At 32.7% G+C, this 16,703-nt stretch overlaps 4 protein-coding genes across 4 annotated transcripts; 2 read left to right on the top strand and 2 right to left on the bottom strand.

Moving 5' to 3' along the window:
- Nucleotides 1-818: 818 nt before the first annotated feature.
- On the bottom strand, nucleotides 819-1,703 carry LOC126552675 (zinc finger SWIM domain-containing protein 3-like). The gene is given in 3 exon segments (XM_050207385.1): nucleotides 819-1,136; nucleotides 1,216-1,354; nucleotides 1,408-1,703. Coding segments are annotated over 3 exon segments (753 nt in total).
- Nucleotides 1,704-1,857: 154 nt separating this feature from the next.
- Nucleotides 1,858-2,946, bottom strand: LOC126552674 (uncharacterized). The gene has a single exon (XM_050207384.1). It carries the CDS (start codon nucleotides 2,944-2,946, stop codon nucleotides 1,858-1,860), a length of 1,089 nt encoding a protein of 362 aa, XP_050063341.1.
- Nucleotides 2,947-11,608: 8,662 nt separating this feature from the next.
- Nucleotides 11,609-13,256, top strand: LOC126552673 (uncharacterized). Its single transcript, XM_050207383.1, has 4 exons — nucleotides 11,609-11,860; nucleotides 12,145-12,256; nucleotides 12,322-12,642; nucleotides 12,745-13,256. The coding sequence occupies exons 1-4, from the start codon at nucleotides 11,609-11,611 to the stop codon at nucleotides 13,254-13,256; spliced, it is 1,197 nt and encodes a 398-aa protein (XP_050063340.1).
- A 499-nt stretch (nucleotides 13,257-13,755) lies between these two features.
- On the top strand, nucleotides 13,756-16,077 carry LOC126552672 (ATP-dependent DNA helicase PIF1-like). Its single transcript, XM_050207382.1, has one exon. It carries the CDS (start codon nucleotides 13,756-13,758, stop codon nucleotides 16,075-16,077), a length of 2,322 nt encoding a protein of 773 aa, XP_050063339.1.
- Nucleotides 16,078-16,703: the final 626 nt, after the last annotated feature.

Here is a 16,703-nt window from a genome sequence, read left to right as displayed (position 1 = left end):
TTAGATAAAGTTGATAAAAGATTTGCTATTTTGCTTCCTATTTTAGAAGTTTCTCGGAATTTTTGATGTGATGATAACTTCTTAGTTTTTTTAGTTATGACTGTCAAACTATTATTATCATCATATTCAGAAGTATTACACGTATAATGATTTTGTACATGCATTGTTGTAGGAATTTGAAATGCTCGTTGTTTCTCATAATAATATTTTCTAGTCCAACGAGTTGCGCATACATTTTCATCGTATAATGATGTATTTGTTTTTTGTCTAGCATTGAAAATGTGACGACAAGGTAATGTCATGGCTACATAGAATTTACACTGACACCCATTAATAGTTGTGAAAGATAGCGTTTTTGACTTGGCTTCAAATTGCTTTTCGACAAGCATAAAAGAGTAAGGTGTAAGTAGCGAAAAATATTTACTTAGATCTGGATGTCGAGTTTTTACCAATGGTAATTTTTGCACCATGTTTACAGAATTTCTATCACGTTCTAACCTCAAGCACTTCAGTAAAATAAACAATTTATCCACGAAGTCATCAATATTTGTAAAAACAGGTATCACGCTCTTTAATTTTCCACTAAAGGACTCTAATCGGTTGTTAGTATTGTTTAGCATATTTCCATTGTGAAATGTTAGTCCAGTAACCCATTCCTGTCTAATTTGGTGCCAATTCTTTAAAAAGTATTCAAACACAGATTTGGGCGCTTCAGATTCCAAATGTTGACATAATGAGTTATAGTCATCCTCAGATTGAGCACAACACATTTTTTCAAAAACTTGTTTCAATTGATCTCTTAATTCAGGCGATATGTTTTATTTTTCACAAGTAATTTCACGATTAAATGTCCTTAACACGTGAAAAGGACATATAGCTAAACTAACATTAGGAAAGATTTCTTTAATTACTTGTCTTTCGGTCATATCTTTATCGGTCATAAACATTTTTATATTTTCACTACTACTATTAAAATTTTTAAATGTCTCGAAAAACCAACGTAATGTGTCTTTCTCTTCATTTGTCATTAAACCTAAAGCCGCTACTTCACTTTCCCCATTTCCATCTTCAACCATTAAGACATACAATGGTATTCTCAAATTATTCAATTTGTATGTTGCATCAGCAAATACAACCTATAAGTAAAGGTATACTAATATTAAATAATTATAGAAATCAGGTATTTGAAACGTGAGTAAACTAAATCATTTTTACCTCTGGAAAAGCTTCAAATATGTTTTGCATCATTGAATCCTGAATAAACAAGCCAACTAAATTTTCTTCACTATCAACTGAAATTTCAACAGTACAGTTATGCTTATGTCTTAGTTTTTGAACATTTTTGTATACACTGCTGTCACTTATTTTTCCTGAATGATTTGTATAAAATATAATCAAATATTATACATTAAATTTTTTTTTGTTTTACCTGTACTATATATGTTTGAAAGATCCTTGAGGGTTATACTTTTACCAGTTTTTATTTGCATGGTATGTTGAATTAATTTTTTATTTGCTCTTAATTGCATCAATTCAAGTACTTCTGACTTACTTTGTGTATTCATTTTTCATTGGTTAGGTAAATGATTAAATAACACTTCAGATAATGCGTGGTTATGGATGTTGTTCATTCGACTAATTTCTAACGCATTTCCTTCACCGTTTATAATAAGATAAATAAAGGCTTCACAACCTTGGCGCATAGTTCTGAAATTTTTATTTAATTAATTATCTTTATTACATTTTTATTTAAGATTTTTCCAAGTCCAAATTATTAGCTACATCTTTTTCTATATTTAAAATAGTAATATTAGAAAGGCGATCCTGACAGTATTCTTAAATAGTTTTTGATTAATTTTAATTTTGAGAACAACCTTTCCGCCGTTGCTGTGCTGTCACTGGCAATGAAATATAAATTATACATGGTGTTATAACATCACAGTATGTTGTACAGAAATCATTTTTAACTATAAACAAAGCAAGGTCCTTAATTGTTTGAATTGTTGTGTTTAATAATCCTTTTAAACACAATAATTGTCTGGTAAAGTCTGGAAAAATGTCATCATTATATAAATAAAAAAAGTCCATCGAAGCTTTAGCGATTTCATTTTCATTCAATTTAATCAAAATTGTAGGAAATAAAAAATTAAAATTCTCTGTTACTTGTTGTAATCTTTGAAACCTTGAGTTTAATTGGAATAGTACTGTATCAATTACAGGTAAAAAAATTTTAATCCGGAAATTTTCATTGGTTACATTTAAACGACGATCACCATCAACTTCATCAAAGTATTTTGATGCAAACATATTTCTTTTCATATGAAAATTAAGAGAAATTCCCCATCTAGAGCATAAATCTTTACATTCCAGTAATATATTTCCATAATTATCTCTTAAATTTTCTATAACTGTTTTAGCTTCTTTTATGTTTTGACATGCATTTTGCAAATTTGTATTCGGATTTTGGAGTGATTTGGATACCCCATCTAGTGCTCTCAATACCTTTTCCCAAAAACATAAAATAAGGACAAATTCTATGGATTCTAGTTTTTTTTTTAAAGATGTACTAGATGCTTTTTCATCTTTTTTAGTACTGGTTAAAGATATATTAGTTAATGCTTTCAAGACATCTATAAACCTCAACTTCAATGCATTAATAGACTCATGTCGTGATTCCCATCGGGCTGGGCACACTTTTTTTAAAACTTTTAGTTTAACCTTTCTGTATTCATCATTACCAAATGCTAAACAAGCCCACCTTGGAGCACTGACCCTAAAGAAATTGAAAACCGCTTGAATGGTTTCAAAAAATGATACCACTTTTTGAGAAATTTTAGCTGCATCTGATATGACTAAATTCAAATTGTGGGCACAACAGTGAATGTAAGATGCAGTAGGTACTTTGTCTTTTATTCGTTTTTGGACTCCAGAGTATATGCCACTCATGACAGAAGCCCCATCATACCCCTGCCCTCTGCATTTATTGATATCTATATTTAACTTTAATAATATATCGGTGATTAATTCTTCATAATCTTGTGCTCCGTGTTTTTCAATGACGAAGAATCCCAAAAATGATTCTTTAACACTTATAAATAATTCATTATGATTTATTACCACATATCTTATAACCAGGGCTCAAGACTTCTAGCACTAAAAAATCATGAAATATGCGCTATAATATGACTTAAAAAATGATAAAACTATAATATGCTCAATAAAAAAATTTAATATGCACTAAAAAAATTATTTTGTTTAATTCTAATTCTAAAAATATATATTTATAATCTAATTCTAATAAAAATCGCGTGTTCTTCTTTTTATCGACCATTGAAGTACACGTATGATTTTTCTTTATTCTGTAAACATAATAATTAGATAAATTTAATAAATCAGTAAGTAAGTAAATATTATAAATTATGAATTTTATTTATACCTTGAAAATTGCATTGTATAATTATGTGTTTGTGAATATTTTCAAATTTGAACGATCTCCTATTATTGGTCAGAAATGTTTTGTACGTTGAAAATGTACGTTCTACGTCGACCGATGTGATGGTGGCGAACTTTAAGTATGGAATATCACTACTAGAAATATCCTCTGGTAATTCATCTAATTCTCCGATGTCTCTTATACCCAATTAAATGCTGGAAATTTTTTTCAAAAGTAATAGACCATTATTTTTTTCTAAAACACATTTTAATGTTGACTGTATTTTCAATCCTATTGGGCCTCGTAGAGTTTCAAATGATTTTTCTACATCGTTAACTATTTCAATATAGTCAGATAATAACAACCCTGTGTTTGTAATTTTTTTAATGATGTTGTAAGAGACAAAAAATTTGATTTTATGAAAATAAAATCTACGTCTATTCCGTTTTTATTAATATATTTTTTTGCTGTTTTGATGCTGACTGCATCGTCATTGTCGAGTAATTCAAAAACAGAACGAATTGTGCTCAAATTATCACAGTAATAATTAGCTGCATTGATCCACGTACCCCAACGGGTAACTACAGGCTCTAGAGGTAGACTTATTTCAGGGGCTTTGGATTTAAAAATTTGAACGTGACTCGGAGCTTTTCTAAAAGTTTTTTTGACGCTAGCTATGAGCTTATCGACTGATTTAAATTGACCTCTTATTTCTTCTGCCACTCGATGTAGACCATGAGCAGCACACGTAACATGGATCATTTTAGAGTATAAGACTTTAAGCATTTTAGCTGATTTTACCATGCACGGCGCTGCGTCTGATAAAAATAGTAACACGTTATCGCGCTGAATACCCATTAACTGTATAGAATCATCAAATAATTTACTTATTGTTGAGAAGTTTGTTTTTTCTAGTTCTTTACAGTTTATTCAAAACCGTTTCCCTGGTTTATCTAATTCCAAAGTGCCCACTACAACATTCGCAATGTAACGTCCCTCAATGTCTGTTGTCTCGTCAATGCTAACCCATACTTTTTTATTTAAGATGACCGATTTTATTTTTTCAACTATTTCATCATATAAATCATTGACATAGCCTTGCCTTAGAGTAGATTCCATTGGAATTTCTTTTCCCGTATAAGTTTCCAAAAAATTACGAAATGTGTTGTTTGAAAGTTTATTTAATGGTTTATTAGCAGATAATAGAGCATAAAAAATATATGCAAATGCTAGAAGTCTCGAGCCCTGGCAATGAGATTATGTACATAAAATTGAATTATTATACTTTGACGAACATGACATGTAATTACTACTGACGAACATTATAACAAAATAGAATAATATACCATACCTTCACTTGGATTATTCTTATTAGTCTTGTTATTTCTTCTTTTGCCTAGGGAATAGGGATGTGTAAAATATCACGTCGCCGTTACTTTGTCACCGTTCAATTGGCAAAGCATTCATAATTTCAATAATTTCATACGTTATTATATTATTATTATAATAACGTAATAATTTTAATTGTTTTATTCTGTGGTAATAATATATAGGGGAGTAGCGGTATTTGATTATATTAATTGATAACTGATAACAGTGATGACGTCGCGCAGAAAGCAGATATTGTTAAGTCCCCGCGCACGCGCATAAAATGTCCGAGTATATAATATTTGTGCATTATATCCCCGGTGTCCGGGTCTCTAGCCACAGCGTTCATTTTTTAGCATTTTATGGAATCGAAATTTGTAACCATTAGAAATAAAAATTGTTTTATTACGTTCACTTTTCATTACGTCCATTATAATGTTTATATAGATGTGCTAATATGCTCGCAATAACTGATGGTGCACGACTGTACGTATAGGGAATATTGTAAACTAATCTACTCTAATCGTGGCTAAATACGATAAGATAAGTATCTTATTAATACGTAACATTGATGTGCTTATACACTCGCAATAACTAAATAATGATGCACGACTGTACGTATAGGTAATTTTGAAAATTAGTCTAATAATATAGGAGAGACTCAATTCACCACTTTAAATTTTTTACAAGGGACTCAATTCACCACTTTAATTTTTTTACAAGGGACTCAATTCACCACTTTTGAAAAACAGTATTTTAGTTTGGGACTCAATTTACCTACGCCCGAAAAACTTCAATATATTGTTCTAAGTTCAATAAAAAAAAATAAAAATCCTTTACGGTCGACCCATAGACATATTAAGAAATGGACTGCGCATTGAGAGAGAAAACCAGTTTGATCATTGAGTAAGAGAGATAGACTACAACTTACCCCGAATGTGGAAGAAATAATAAAATATTTATTCTTCCAATGCTTGATAAGAATTATTCTCTCGAAACTGGTTAATGTTGTTAGGCCTTCCATTCTTATGGTTGAGAAATTGACTATTTGGTTATCTATACAGAACCCCTTAATATCAGTGATTATTTTATAATACGTTTGGGCGCTGAGTTCTTTATTATTACTGGGTACTTCAAAAAGTATGATTAATTGATCATCACATTTATTTATAATAAATTGTTTCGTAATGTCGAAAATTGGATTTGGAATGTTTTTGTTTATTAGAATTTCTCGTATTGCCTTATGTGTTATAATTCCGTTATTGGGTATTGGTAAGAACAGGTTCTCGCTTTGCGTAGCGTTTAAAATACTTCCATCGACCTCGGAAAAGTTTGAATTTATTTTAGCGTGTTTTTCTCGTGATTCGAAGTCTACGAAACTAGTTTCGCTATTTACCATGCGTATCCGCGATAAGCAGTCGGCATTCGAATGTAATGACCCTGATCGATAAATGATCTCGTAATCGTATTCGGATAATTGGAGGCGCCATCGCATTAATTGAGAGGAAGCGTCCTTCAACCCGAACAAGTAGGTAAGTGGTCGATGGTCAGTAATAATAGAAAAATTTCGACCATAGAGATACGGTCTGAAATGTTTTACGGCCCAAATAATGGCCAAAAGTTCTTTCTGTATAACGCTGTAATTAGTTTCTGCTTTATTCAATGTTCTACTAGCATATGCAATAGGTTTTTCGTGCGATGACTTGCCTTGGGATAGCACTGCACCTATAGCAAATTGACTTGCGTCGGTCATTAATTTAAATTTTCCTTTCTCCTAATCTGGATAAGTTAGCAATGGTGGATTTATGAGTTTATTTTTTAATTCTTCGTAAGCGTTATCGCATTTGTCCGTCCAGCAGAACGGTACGTATTTTTTAAGTAAATAGGTCAGTGGTTTGGCGATTTTTGCGAAATTATCTACGAACCGCCTATAATAATTTAGTAGACCTAGAAAAGATTTAATATCTTTAGCATTTTTCGGCTTCGGATAATTTTTGATACATTCGATCTTACTTGGATCGGGAGAAATCCCGGTCTCGTTGATTACATGTCCTAAATACAATACTTCTTTTCTTAGAAAAGAACATTTATTAGGTTGTAATTTTAATTTATGTAAACGTAATCGATTAAAAACTTGTTTTAATTTTTCTTGGTGGTCCCGCAGGCTGGATCCATGCACAACAATATCGTCTAGATATGCCGTACACATTTCCTCTAAACCTATTAGTACAGCGCGCATTGTGAACGTTGCGGGTGCTGAACTTAGGCCAAAAGGCATCCTAAGAAATTCATAATGTCCGGATTTACTAGAAAATGCGGTTTTATGTGTATCCTGCGGGTCAATATAGATCTGATGATAGCCACTTGCTAAATCGAGTGTTGAAAAATAGTTTGACGATCCTAAAGAGTCAAGGATTTCAACTAAATTGGATAAGCCATAAGCTTCGTTTTCGATTACTTCGTTAAGTTTCCTAAAATCCACACATATTCTTAATTTGGGTTTTCCATTTTTGTCTAATTTTTTTTTTTTTACTACTACTAACGGGAAATTAAATGATGATACCGAATTTTGTATAATTTTATTGTCTTTCATTTCGGTAATTTTTTTTTCAATTTCTTGTTGGTAACCGGTAAGGTCGAATATTAATTGGTTCAACACAGCGAGGTGTTTTAATCGAATGAGTTACTACATCGGTAGCGGTTAATTGGTCTTCTTCTAAGAAAAATATGTCAGAATATTCTATGCATAAATTTACTAATTGTTCACGTTCCTCTACGTTTAAATGGTCGGTATTAATAAGCTCCGTAAGCGTGCGAATGCGTTCTCGCCCACTAGTCCCCTGGTTATTGGTAATAGTTAATACTTGTTCTTGATATGGTTCCCATTTCAAATTACTAGTGTTTAATTCTTCGATTATAAAAGGTTCTTCGGAAATGTTGATTATATTGCTTATAATTTTGTTATCTAATACTGGGCTCAAGCTATTAGCGATTATAACGTTTTGATTTAATTCTTGGTTTTTAATAGTCACTAATTTATGGTCAATAAATTCGTCTTCGGAGATAGCTAACACACAATTACTACGCGGCGGTATAACTATGGATTGCGCTGTAGGCGGTTTACATTGCGGCATCATAAACATATCTCGACTAAAATCTAACACTATGCGGTTGTCCTTGATAAAGTCTCTGCCTATAATACCTGATTCGGGTACTCGGAAATCGGTAGCTACAACATCGAATTTGACGTAAAAATCCGCTCCTTCTATGTTAATAGTTGTTTTTAATGTCCCGAAGGTGGTTACTGGGTTTGCCGTAATACCACTAATTGTACGTTTTTCACTTTCGTTTATTACGATATTTTTTTTTAGTGCGGTTATTTTAATGAGGCTCATATCGGCTCCCGTATCTACGAATAATTTTATTGTGGTAGGTTCAAAACTGGTAGAAGTGCACTTAACGTGTTCTCTTTCCATATATGTAATAGTTCTGACATTATTTTCGATTTCGCCTACGGTACGATTTACATTGTTGTTTTTCCTAGTCGACGCTTCGCCCTGCTTTTTTTTCTTTTTTTCATTATATATTCTCTTACGACATTCACTAATGACGTGATTCTCTTTTTTACAGTAATGACAGACTTTAACTTGATTTACGGAATTTTTGAAATTTTTATTTTCGGTCTGGTTTTTAAGACTTGTTATTTTATGTTCACTAGTTCTACATTCGTTACTATAATGTCCGTATCTACTACAACGGTGACATTGAATTTTACTTTTATCGTTAGATTTCTTTACGTATTTATTTCGATTGTCCGTTTTATATTCAGGTTTTTCATTAAATTTTTCTTCCTCTACTGCCAAAAATACGGCTTCCTCAAAAGTAGGTACTTTTGTGGCTTTCAAAATTAGACGGATATTAGACTGAATACCCGCAATAAATATAGCTAAAGTTTGAGTTTGGATTATTTCTGAAATGACTTTGGCTTCCGCCGTGGTCTTATTTAATGTTAGTGCAGTGGTTAATTCGTGGGAAATTTTTTCTACTCTATCCACGTATTGTTGTATTGATTCTTTTTCATATTGCTTAATTTGGTTAAATTGTTTTTGTAAAAATTGTAAGGAATGGGTTTTACCAAAAAATAGTAGTGAGATGTGCCTTTAGTTCTTCCCATGACGTTATTTCCCGATATCTAACTGCGTCACTTGCTTTATCGGTTAACTGAGAAACTATTGCGTCGAGTATCATAGGTTTAATTTTTTCGTCTACATGCTCTAGTACAAATTCGCATCGATTAAAATAACTGGTGAGAAGACTTTCGGATCCCCTCCAAAACTAGGTATTGTTTTCAGAGCGTCCCCAAAAGTAAGTTTGTTTGCCATTTCGATTTCTTCTGGTAATTCAATAGAACGAATAGTTTGATTTAAATCAATTAAGTTGCTATCGTTTCCCCCTGTAAAAGTAGTATCGTCTATATTAGTAGTTTCCCTTGTATCGTTAGTTTCTACGGATGTACCTAAATTTGAATCTTCCGATTCGTATAATCCTCCATACTGCGTACCTTTCCTAGTAGTCATCTACTGGTCATTTATAAAAAGTTCCCTTAGGCTCTCAGATAGACGGTAATAATTTTTCAAATAACTTACAATTTTTCCATATTGTCTGAGATGTCGTTGGGCAGTTGTTCCTTGAAATGCTGGTTGAATGCTCTTAGAATGCTCTGAGAATGCTCCTTGAAGTCGATTCGGAACAGTGGTTCGTCCAAGGGTCTCAAACTACTGACTGGGATGTGTTTTCTGGTTGAAAACGGCCAAATATATTTCGTTTGATGTGAAGACCCCACACCTGACACCAAATTTGTAGTGAGCCGGTCCTGGTGAAGATGGCTCAACACGATTTAACGACGAAGTCCACTTTGTCGTCTATCTTCTTCAGAGAGCGTAAGAAATTTGTAGTAAATAAACAACTCGTTTTTATAAGTTTGAAAATCAAGTTATTTATTAACTGAGACAGAGTAAAATAATAACAATAATAACGACTAGCCCGATGTGTTGTTAAGTATAGAACAACGCCACCGGTCCATGCGTACTTGAGGCTTAACTATGTCTGAATCTTAATACTACCACAACCCTTTTTATATAAAACTAATCATGGACGTAGTCCCAGAATATACGTGTGTGTCATGGTAAACCGGAACACAAGTTTCGTGTTTACTAAGACACGATTATTGAATGCGTATTAGCTTTCTAAAAATTCATATAACTAGATCTATAAATAATATAAATAATATACGTATTTTAATTCTACGAATTCATATAACAAGAATATAATACTAGATCTATAAATTGGATATATGAAATTATTGCAAACAGTATCAGCTCAAAGGTAATAAAAATAAAGTAATAAAATAAAGTAATATGGTCGGATTACTACAAATACATAAATCATTACTCATATTTTGCATAACTGCACAACGAAAATGTTGGTTTAACTGTATTATCAAGTTAGAAATACATTTTCCATAGACCTGGACTTTAAAATGATGGTAAATTTTATAGTGACTCATAATAATATTAATAGAAATTAGAAATTCATGATGAGCCTGGTTCTTATGAAAAAATTATTGTAGAATATGAACTTATTTGTGCATCAAAAATGTATTATATGATTTATATGCAAATATATAATTTCACTAAAAAGTGTATCAAATACAGGAAATTATAAATGTATGATTGAAAAAACTGATCAAAATTTAAATAATTCTGTGTCTGCAAATTGTAGGTACCTTTTTTAAGAATGTAGAACATATTATATTAAATTTTACTAAAAGATTAAAAAAAAACATTAGCTAGAATTAATAAACTATGTATTAAAAAATGTTAATATAGATATTTAATTAAAAATATGACATGTATGAAAAATTTAAATTTTGAAAAAAGCTTGGCCCTTTTGATATTAAAATAAGTTGTTTTCTTAAGATATAATTGTGTTTAAAATAATTTTAACAAACCTTCTTCATTCAAAATGCATAAGTAGATAGTGGGTACGTTCAATACACTTTTGATTTTATCAAGTATTTTTCTTATTATCTTATATATAAAAATGAATCGCAAAATTTGGTAAGCGCATAACTCAACAACGCCTGGACCGATTTCGCTCATTCTTTTTTTGTTTGGGTCGTAATTGTCAGGAGAAGGTTCTTACGGACGAAAAATTTGAGAAAGTTATCGGGTTAGAGAAATATGACGAGGTGGTGATGAAATTACAGAGGCGCCATCTATCCAGCAAATAGTCAACTAAATTATTTTTGGTAGTCAATGGCAACCATTTAAATAAAATAAATCATTTATTTAAAATGTTTTTAAAAATGCATGCAAATAGACATACAAACAACGCAAATGTTCGCAAATGTTCGTTGAAGTCCAAGGATGGTTTTTACGGCTAGAAAAATTAGAATTATTGCTGGAAAAACCCTAAAAATAGCCCTTTTCTTTTTAAAAAAGCCCTTCCTATAATATTTATAATATAATACTGATCGTATCCATGGCAACCAACAATCGTGTTTTGTGCAGAGTGTTTAGTTAGTTAGTGTTTGTTTAGTTCGTGATTAGTGAAAAAATAATTTATATTTGATATGCCTCCTATAAGACGAAGCAATTTAGGTAGAAGAACCAGAAATGCTACAAACAAGCTAATTACCGATCTAATTCACAAACGCGTGAAGCGCGAGCAAGTTTGAATCGAGCTGCTTTTAGTTACGATGTGTCAATTGACTACAGTAACTACCAATGTGTTGTTATTGGTTCTATGAACTCGGTTTGCTCACACTGTAAGGCATTAAAATACAAAAACGAAGCCAATGGATTGTGTTGCGCAAATGGTAAAGTGAAATTGATACCATTGGATCCACCACCAGAACCATTGTACTCATTGGTTTCAGGAATAGGAACAGATTCTATACACTTTTTGACAAATATCCAACAATATAACAATTGCTTTCAAATGACTTCATTTGGGGCAACAAATGTAGTTCGGGAAAATTTTATGCCAACTTTCAAGGTATGTATTATAGCAGTTACTCATAATTATTTTAGCGAACAAAATTTTCTGTCACCAAAGTTAAGATGTGTCACTAATCTTCAATTTCTTAATCATTAAGAAATATATCACTTAGTCATCATATATATGGTGTTTCAGTTTCAGTGACACTTTTATTATATTTTATATTTGATAGATATTAGTTAAAACTAAATATATACTTTTTAAGATCAAATATTATTTAAGTTTGATCACCGACAATCCATTAATTTATACCACACCATAATAATTTTTTTTATTTACAGATACAAGGGCAAATATATCACAGAGCAGGTTCACTGTTACCAGTGTCAGATAGCGACAACAAATTCCTGCAAATTTATTTTATGGGCAATTCACCACAAGAAATTGATCTGCGTTGTGCACATAACAATTTAGTAAAGAGGTCTATTGTAGAACAATTACAAACTTTATTTCATCAGCACAATCAATTGATTATATTGTTTTTAAAACTGCCCTGGATCTGATGCCATCCGATAATCACAAAATTGTAATCAGAGCTGATAAAACACCTGCAGGTCAACATACAAGACGTTTTAATGCACCAACTATTGATGAAGTTGCTATCGTTGTAGTTGGAGAAAACTTGGAATCCCGTGATATTGTTTTACGTCGTCGGAATGATCAATTACAACGTATAAAGGAAACACACCGCTCATATGATGCACTGCAATATCCCATTATATTTTGGCAAGGTGAAGATGGCTACGATTTCTCAATAAAAATGATAAATCCCATTGCAGGTAACTAAAATATTAGTTTAGCTATGGCGATAATATCTCAGTCATTATATTATGTATTTTAATTTTATATTTGAATGTTATTAAAACAAAATCTATTTACAGGTTCTGAAACCAACAAAAATGTCAGTTCAATGAACTATTATTCATACCGCCTAATGATTCGGGAAAATGAAGATAATCACATATTGAAATGTCGGCGATTATATCACAAATATGTTGTTGACATGTATGTTAAAATTGAAACGGAAAGATTAACATTCATCAGGTTGAATCAAACCAAACTCCGATCTGAAGAGTATATTCACCTTCGAGATGCGATTAATACTGATGGAAATGCACAGAATGTCGGTCGGATGACTATTCTTCCAGCAACATACATCGGAAGCCCTCGGCATATGCACGAATATGCTCAAGATGCCATGTCGTATGTTCGTCATTATGGTACAGCAGATTTGTTCATCACATTTACATGCAATCCGCAATGGATAGAAATCAATCAGGAGTTATTCTCTGGGCAATCACCCATTGATCGTCATGATATTACAGCCAGCGTCTTTAGACAAAAGTTGAAATCTTTAATGGATTTCATCGTAAAACATAATGTGTTTGTGTGAGACACGCTGCTGGATGTATTCTGTGGAGTGGCAGAAACGAGGATTGCCACATGCACACATTTTGATTTGGTTGGTTGAAAATATAAGGCCAAATGAAGTTGATGCAGTGATATCAGCTGAAATCCCTAATGTACAAGTAGATCCTGGATTGCATGAGGTAGTTATCAAAAACATGATACATGGTCCCTGTGGAACTCTTAATCAAAATTCACCGTGTATGATGGATGGTAAATGTTCAAAACGATATCCACGGACATTAATATCGGAAACAATTACTGGTAATGACGGTTATCCATTGTATCGTCGCAGATCGACAGCAGACAATGGAAAATCAACAATTGTCAAACTAAATCAACAAGATATTGAAATAGATAATCGTTGGATTGTTCCATATTCACCCATTTTATCAAAGACATTCAAAGCACACATCAACGTTGAATCTTGAAATTCAGTGAAATCTATTAAATACATTTGCAAATATGTAGCCAAAGGGAGTGATATGGCTGTGATTGGAATTGGTGCAGAGAATTCCAATGATGAAGTTACCCAATACCAAATGGGCCGCTATGTCAGTAGTAATGAAGCAGTTTGGCGAATATTTTCTTTTCCTATTCATGAGAGACACCCTTCTGTTGTTCACTTAGCTGTGCATTTAGAAAATGGACAAAGAGTGTATTTTACAGCACAGAACGCAGTACAAAGAGCTGCTCAGCCACCATCTACTACATTAACCAGTTTTTTTGAGACATGCCAAAACGATGATTTCGCACAAACATTGCTATATTCTGAAATGCCAAAATATTATACCTGGAATCAATCCTCAAGGAGATTTATACGACGGAAACAAGGAAAACCAGTTCCAGGATATACAGATGTATATTCCACCGATGCGATTGGCCGGATTTATTCAGTACATCCAAGCAATGATGAATGTTTTTACTTACGACTGCTATTAGTCAATGTACGTGGCCCAACATCATTCCAACAGTTACGAACTGTTGATGGTGAATTGTGTGTATCCTACAGAGAAGCCTGTCAACGTTTGCAATTGCTTGAAAATGACGCTCATTGGGATCAAACTCTCAATGATGCTGTAATATCATCACACGCTCATCAAATACGAACATTGTTTTCTATAATCATATCTACATGCTTCCCATCAAGCCCAATTGATTTGTGGATCAAGTACAAAGATTATATGTGTGATGATATTTTGTATCAAATACAGAATAGAATGGGAAATCCAAGTATACAAATCAGTAAAGAAATTTACAATGAAGCATTGATTTCAATTGAGGACATGTGCTTGATAATGTCAAACAAACTATTAATTCAATTAGGCCTGACCGCGCCCAATCGTCCAATGCATGACGCTTTTAACCAAGAGTTGCATCGAGAAAGACTGTATGATCTCAACGATTTGAAAGAATTAATTCAAACAAATCTTCCACTGTTAAATGAACAACAGAAGTATGTATTTGAAACTCTTATGAAAGTAACAAATGATGAAACTGGAGGGATTTACTTCTTAGATGCACCTGGTGGTACAGGAAAAACTTTTTTGATTTCATTAATATTAGCAACAATTCGCTCACAAAATAAAATTGCACTTGCACTCGCTTCGTCGGGAATCGCAGCAACTTTGCTTGAAGGTGGTCGAACAGCCCATTCAGCACTAAAATTGCCATTAAATATGCATAGCAATGAAACTCCAACCTGCAACGTTTCGAAGAACTCTGCAATGGCAAAGGTTTTGCAGCAATGTAAATTGATTGTTTGGGATGAATGCACGATGGCACATAAAAAATCTTTGGAGGCTTTGGACAGAACCTTAAAAGATCTACGGAGCAATAATAACCGATTTGGTGGTGCAATGATTTTATTAGCAGGAGATTTTCGTCAAACATTGCCGGTGATTCCACGATCAACGCCAGCTGATGAACTCAATGCATGTCTAAAGTCCTTCAGTTTGTGGAAACATGTCAAAGTACTTCATTTAAGCAAGAATATGCGTGTCGAGTTGCAAAATGACCAATCTGGAAACATATTCTCTAAACAACTCATTGACATTGGTAATGGCAAATTTCCTATAGACATGTTGACTGGCTGCATTAACTTTCCTCTAAGTTTTTGTCAGTTAACTCGATCAAAAGATGAACTTATTCAGAAGGTGTTTCCAGATGTTTCTCAAAATTACAGAAACCATGATTGGTTGAGCGAACGAGCTATACTGGCTGCAAAAAACATAGATGTAAATGAATTAAATTTCAAAATTCAAGAACAAATTACAGGCGAATTGATGATATATAAATCAGTTGATTCGGCTACTAATCAAGATGATGTAGTCAACTATCCACCGGAATTTTTAAACTCGCTGGATTTGCCAGGATTGCCACCTCACAATCTTCAATTAAAGGTTGGATCGGTGGTTATAATGTTGCGAAATATCAACCAACCGCGTCTTTGCAACGGTACACGGTTAGCGATAAAAAAATTACTAAACAATGTGATAGAAGCAACTATACTCAAAGGAAAGTATAAAGGAGAAGATGTTCTCATACCGCGCATCCCAATGATTCCGACTGATGTGCCATTTGAGTTTAAACGACTACAGTTTCCAGTGCGTCTTGCTTTTGCTATGACTATAAACAAGTCACAGGGGCAATCATTAAGTGTTTGTGGTATTAATCTAGAAAACCCATATTTCTCACATGGTCAATTGTATGTTGCCTGTTCCCGTGTTGGAAAACCATCAGATTTGATTATCTATGCGCCAGGTAATCAAACAAGAAACATCGTATACCACAAAGTACTACAATGATAATAATAATAATTATGATTCACATGATTAACAATAAAGAATCACGATTACTTACTTTTAAATCATGACAGAACCGTCACCCTGGTGATAGGGCGTTGTGAATAAAAAATAATTAAATAAAACTATAACAGTTAAAACTATAACTACTTACTTTTAAATCATTATATATGTTTTATTTAATTATTTTTTATTCACAACGCCCTATCACCAGGGTGACGGTTCTGTTCAGGAGAATTTTTTAAAATACGTAGGCACAAAAACTGCCACATTACAAATCTTTCGTCGTGAATTCGACGTAATATTAGCACTATCAATAAGATTAAATTAAAAATTAACACACGGCATACGAAAATGCAAAAAAAGAAAGTAACACACGGGCAACGCCGTGTCGGGTCATCATTATATATGTTTTATTTAATTATTTTTTATTCACAACGCCCTATCACCAGGGTGACGGTTCTGTTCAGGAGAATTTTTTAAAATACGTAGGCACAAAAACTGCCACATCAAAATGTGTGCATGTGGCAATCCTCGTTTCTGCCACTCCACAGAATACATCCAGCAGCGTGTCTCACCAAACACATTATGTTTTACGATGAAATCCATTAAAGATTTCAACTTTTGTC

Source organism: Aphis gossypii, chromosome X (assembly GCF_020184175.1).
Source record: "Aphis gossypii isolate Hap1 chromosome X, ASM2018417v2, whole genome shotgun sequence".
Lineage (NCBI taxonomy): Eukaryota > Metazoa > Arthropoda > Insecta > Hemiptera > Aphididae > Aphis > Aphis gossypii.
This window is presented reverse-complemented; position numbering and strand designations above follow the sequence as displayed.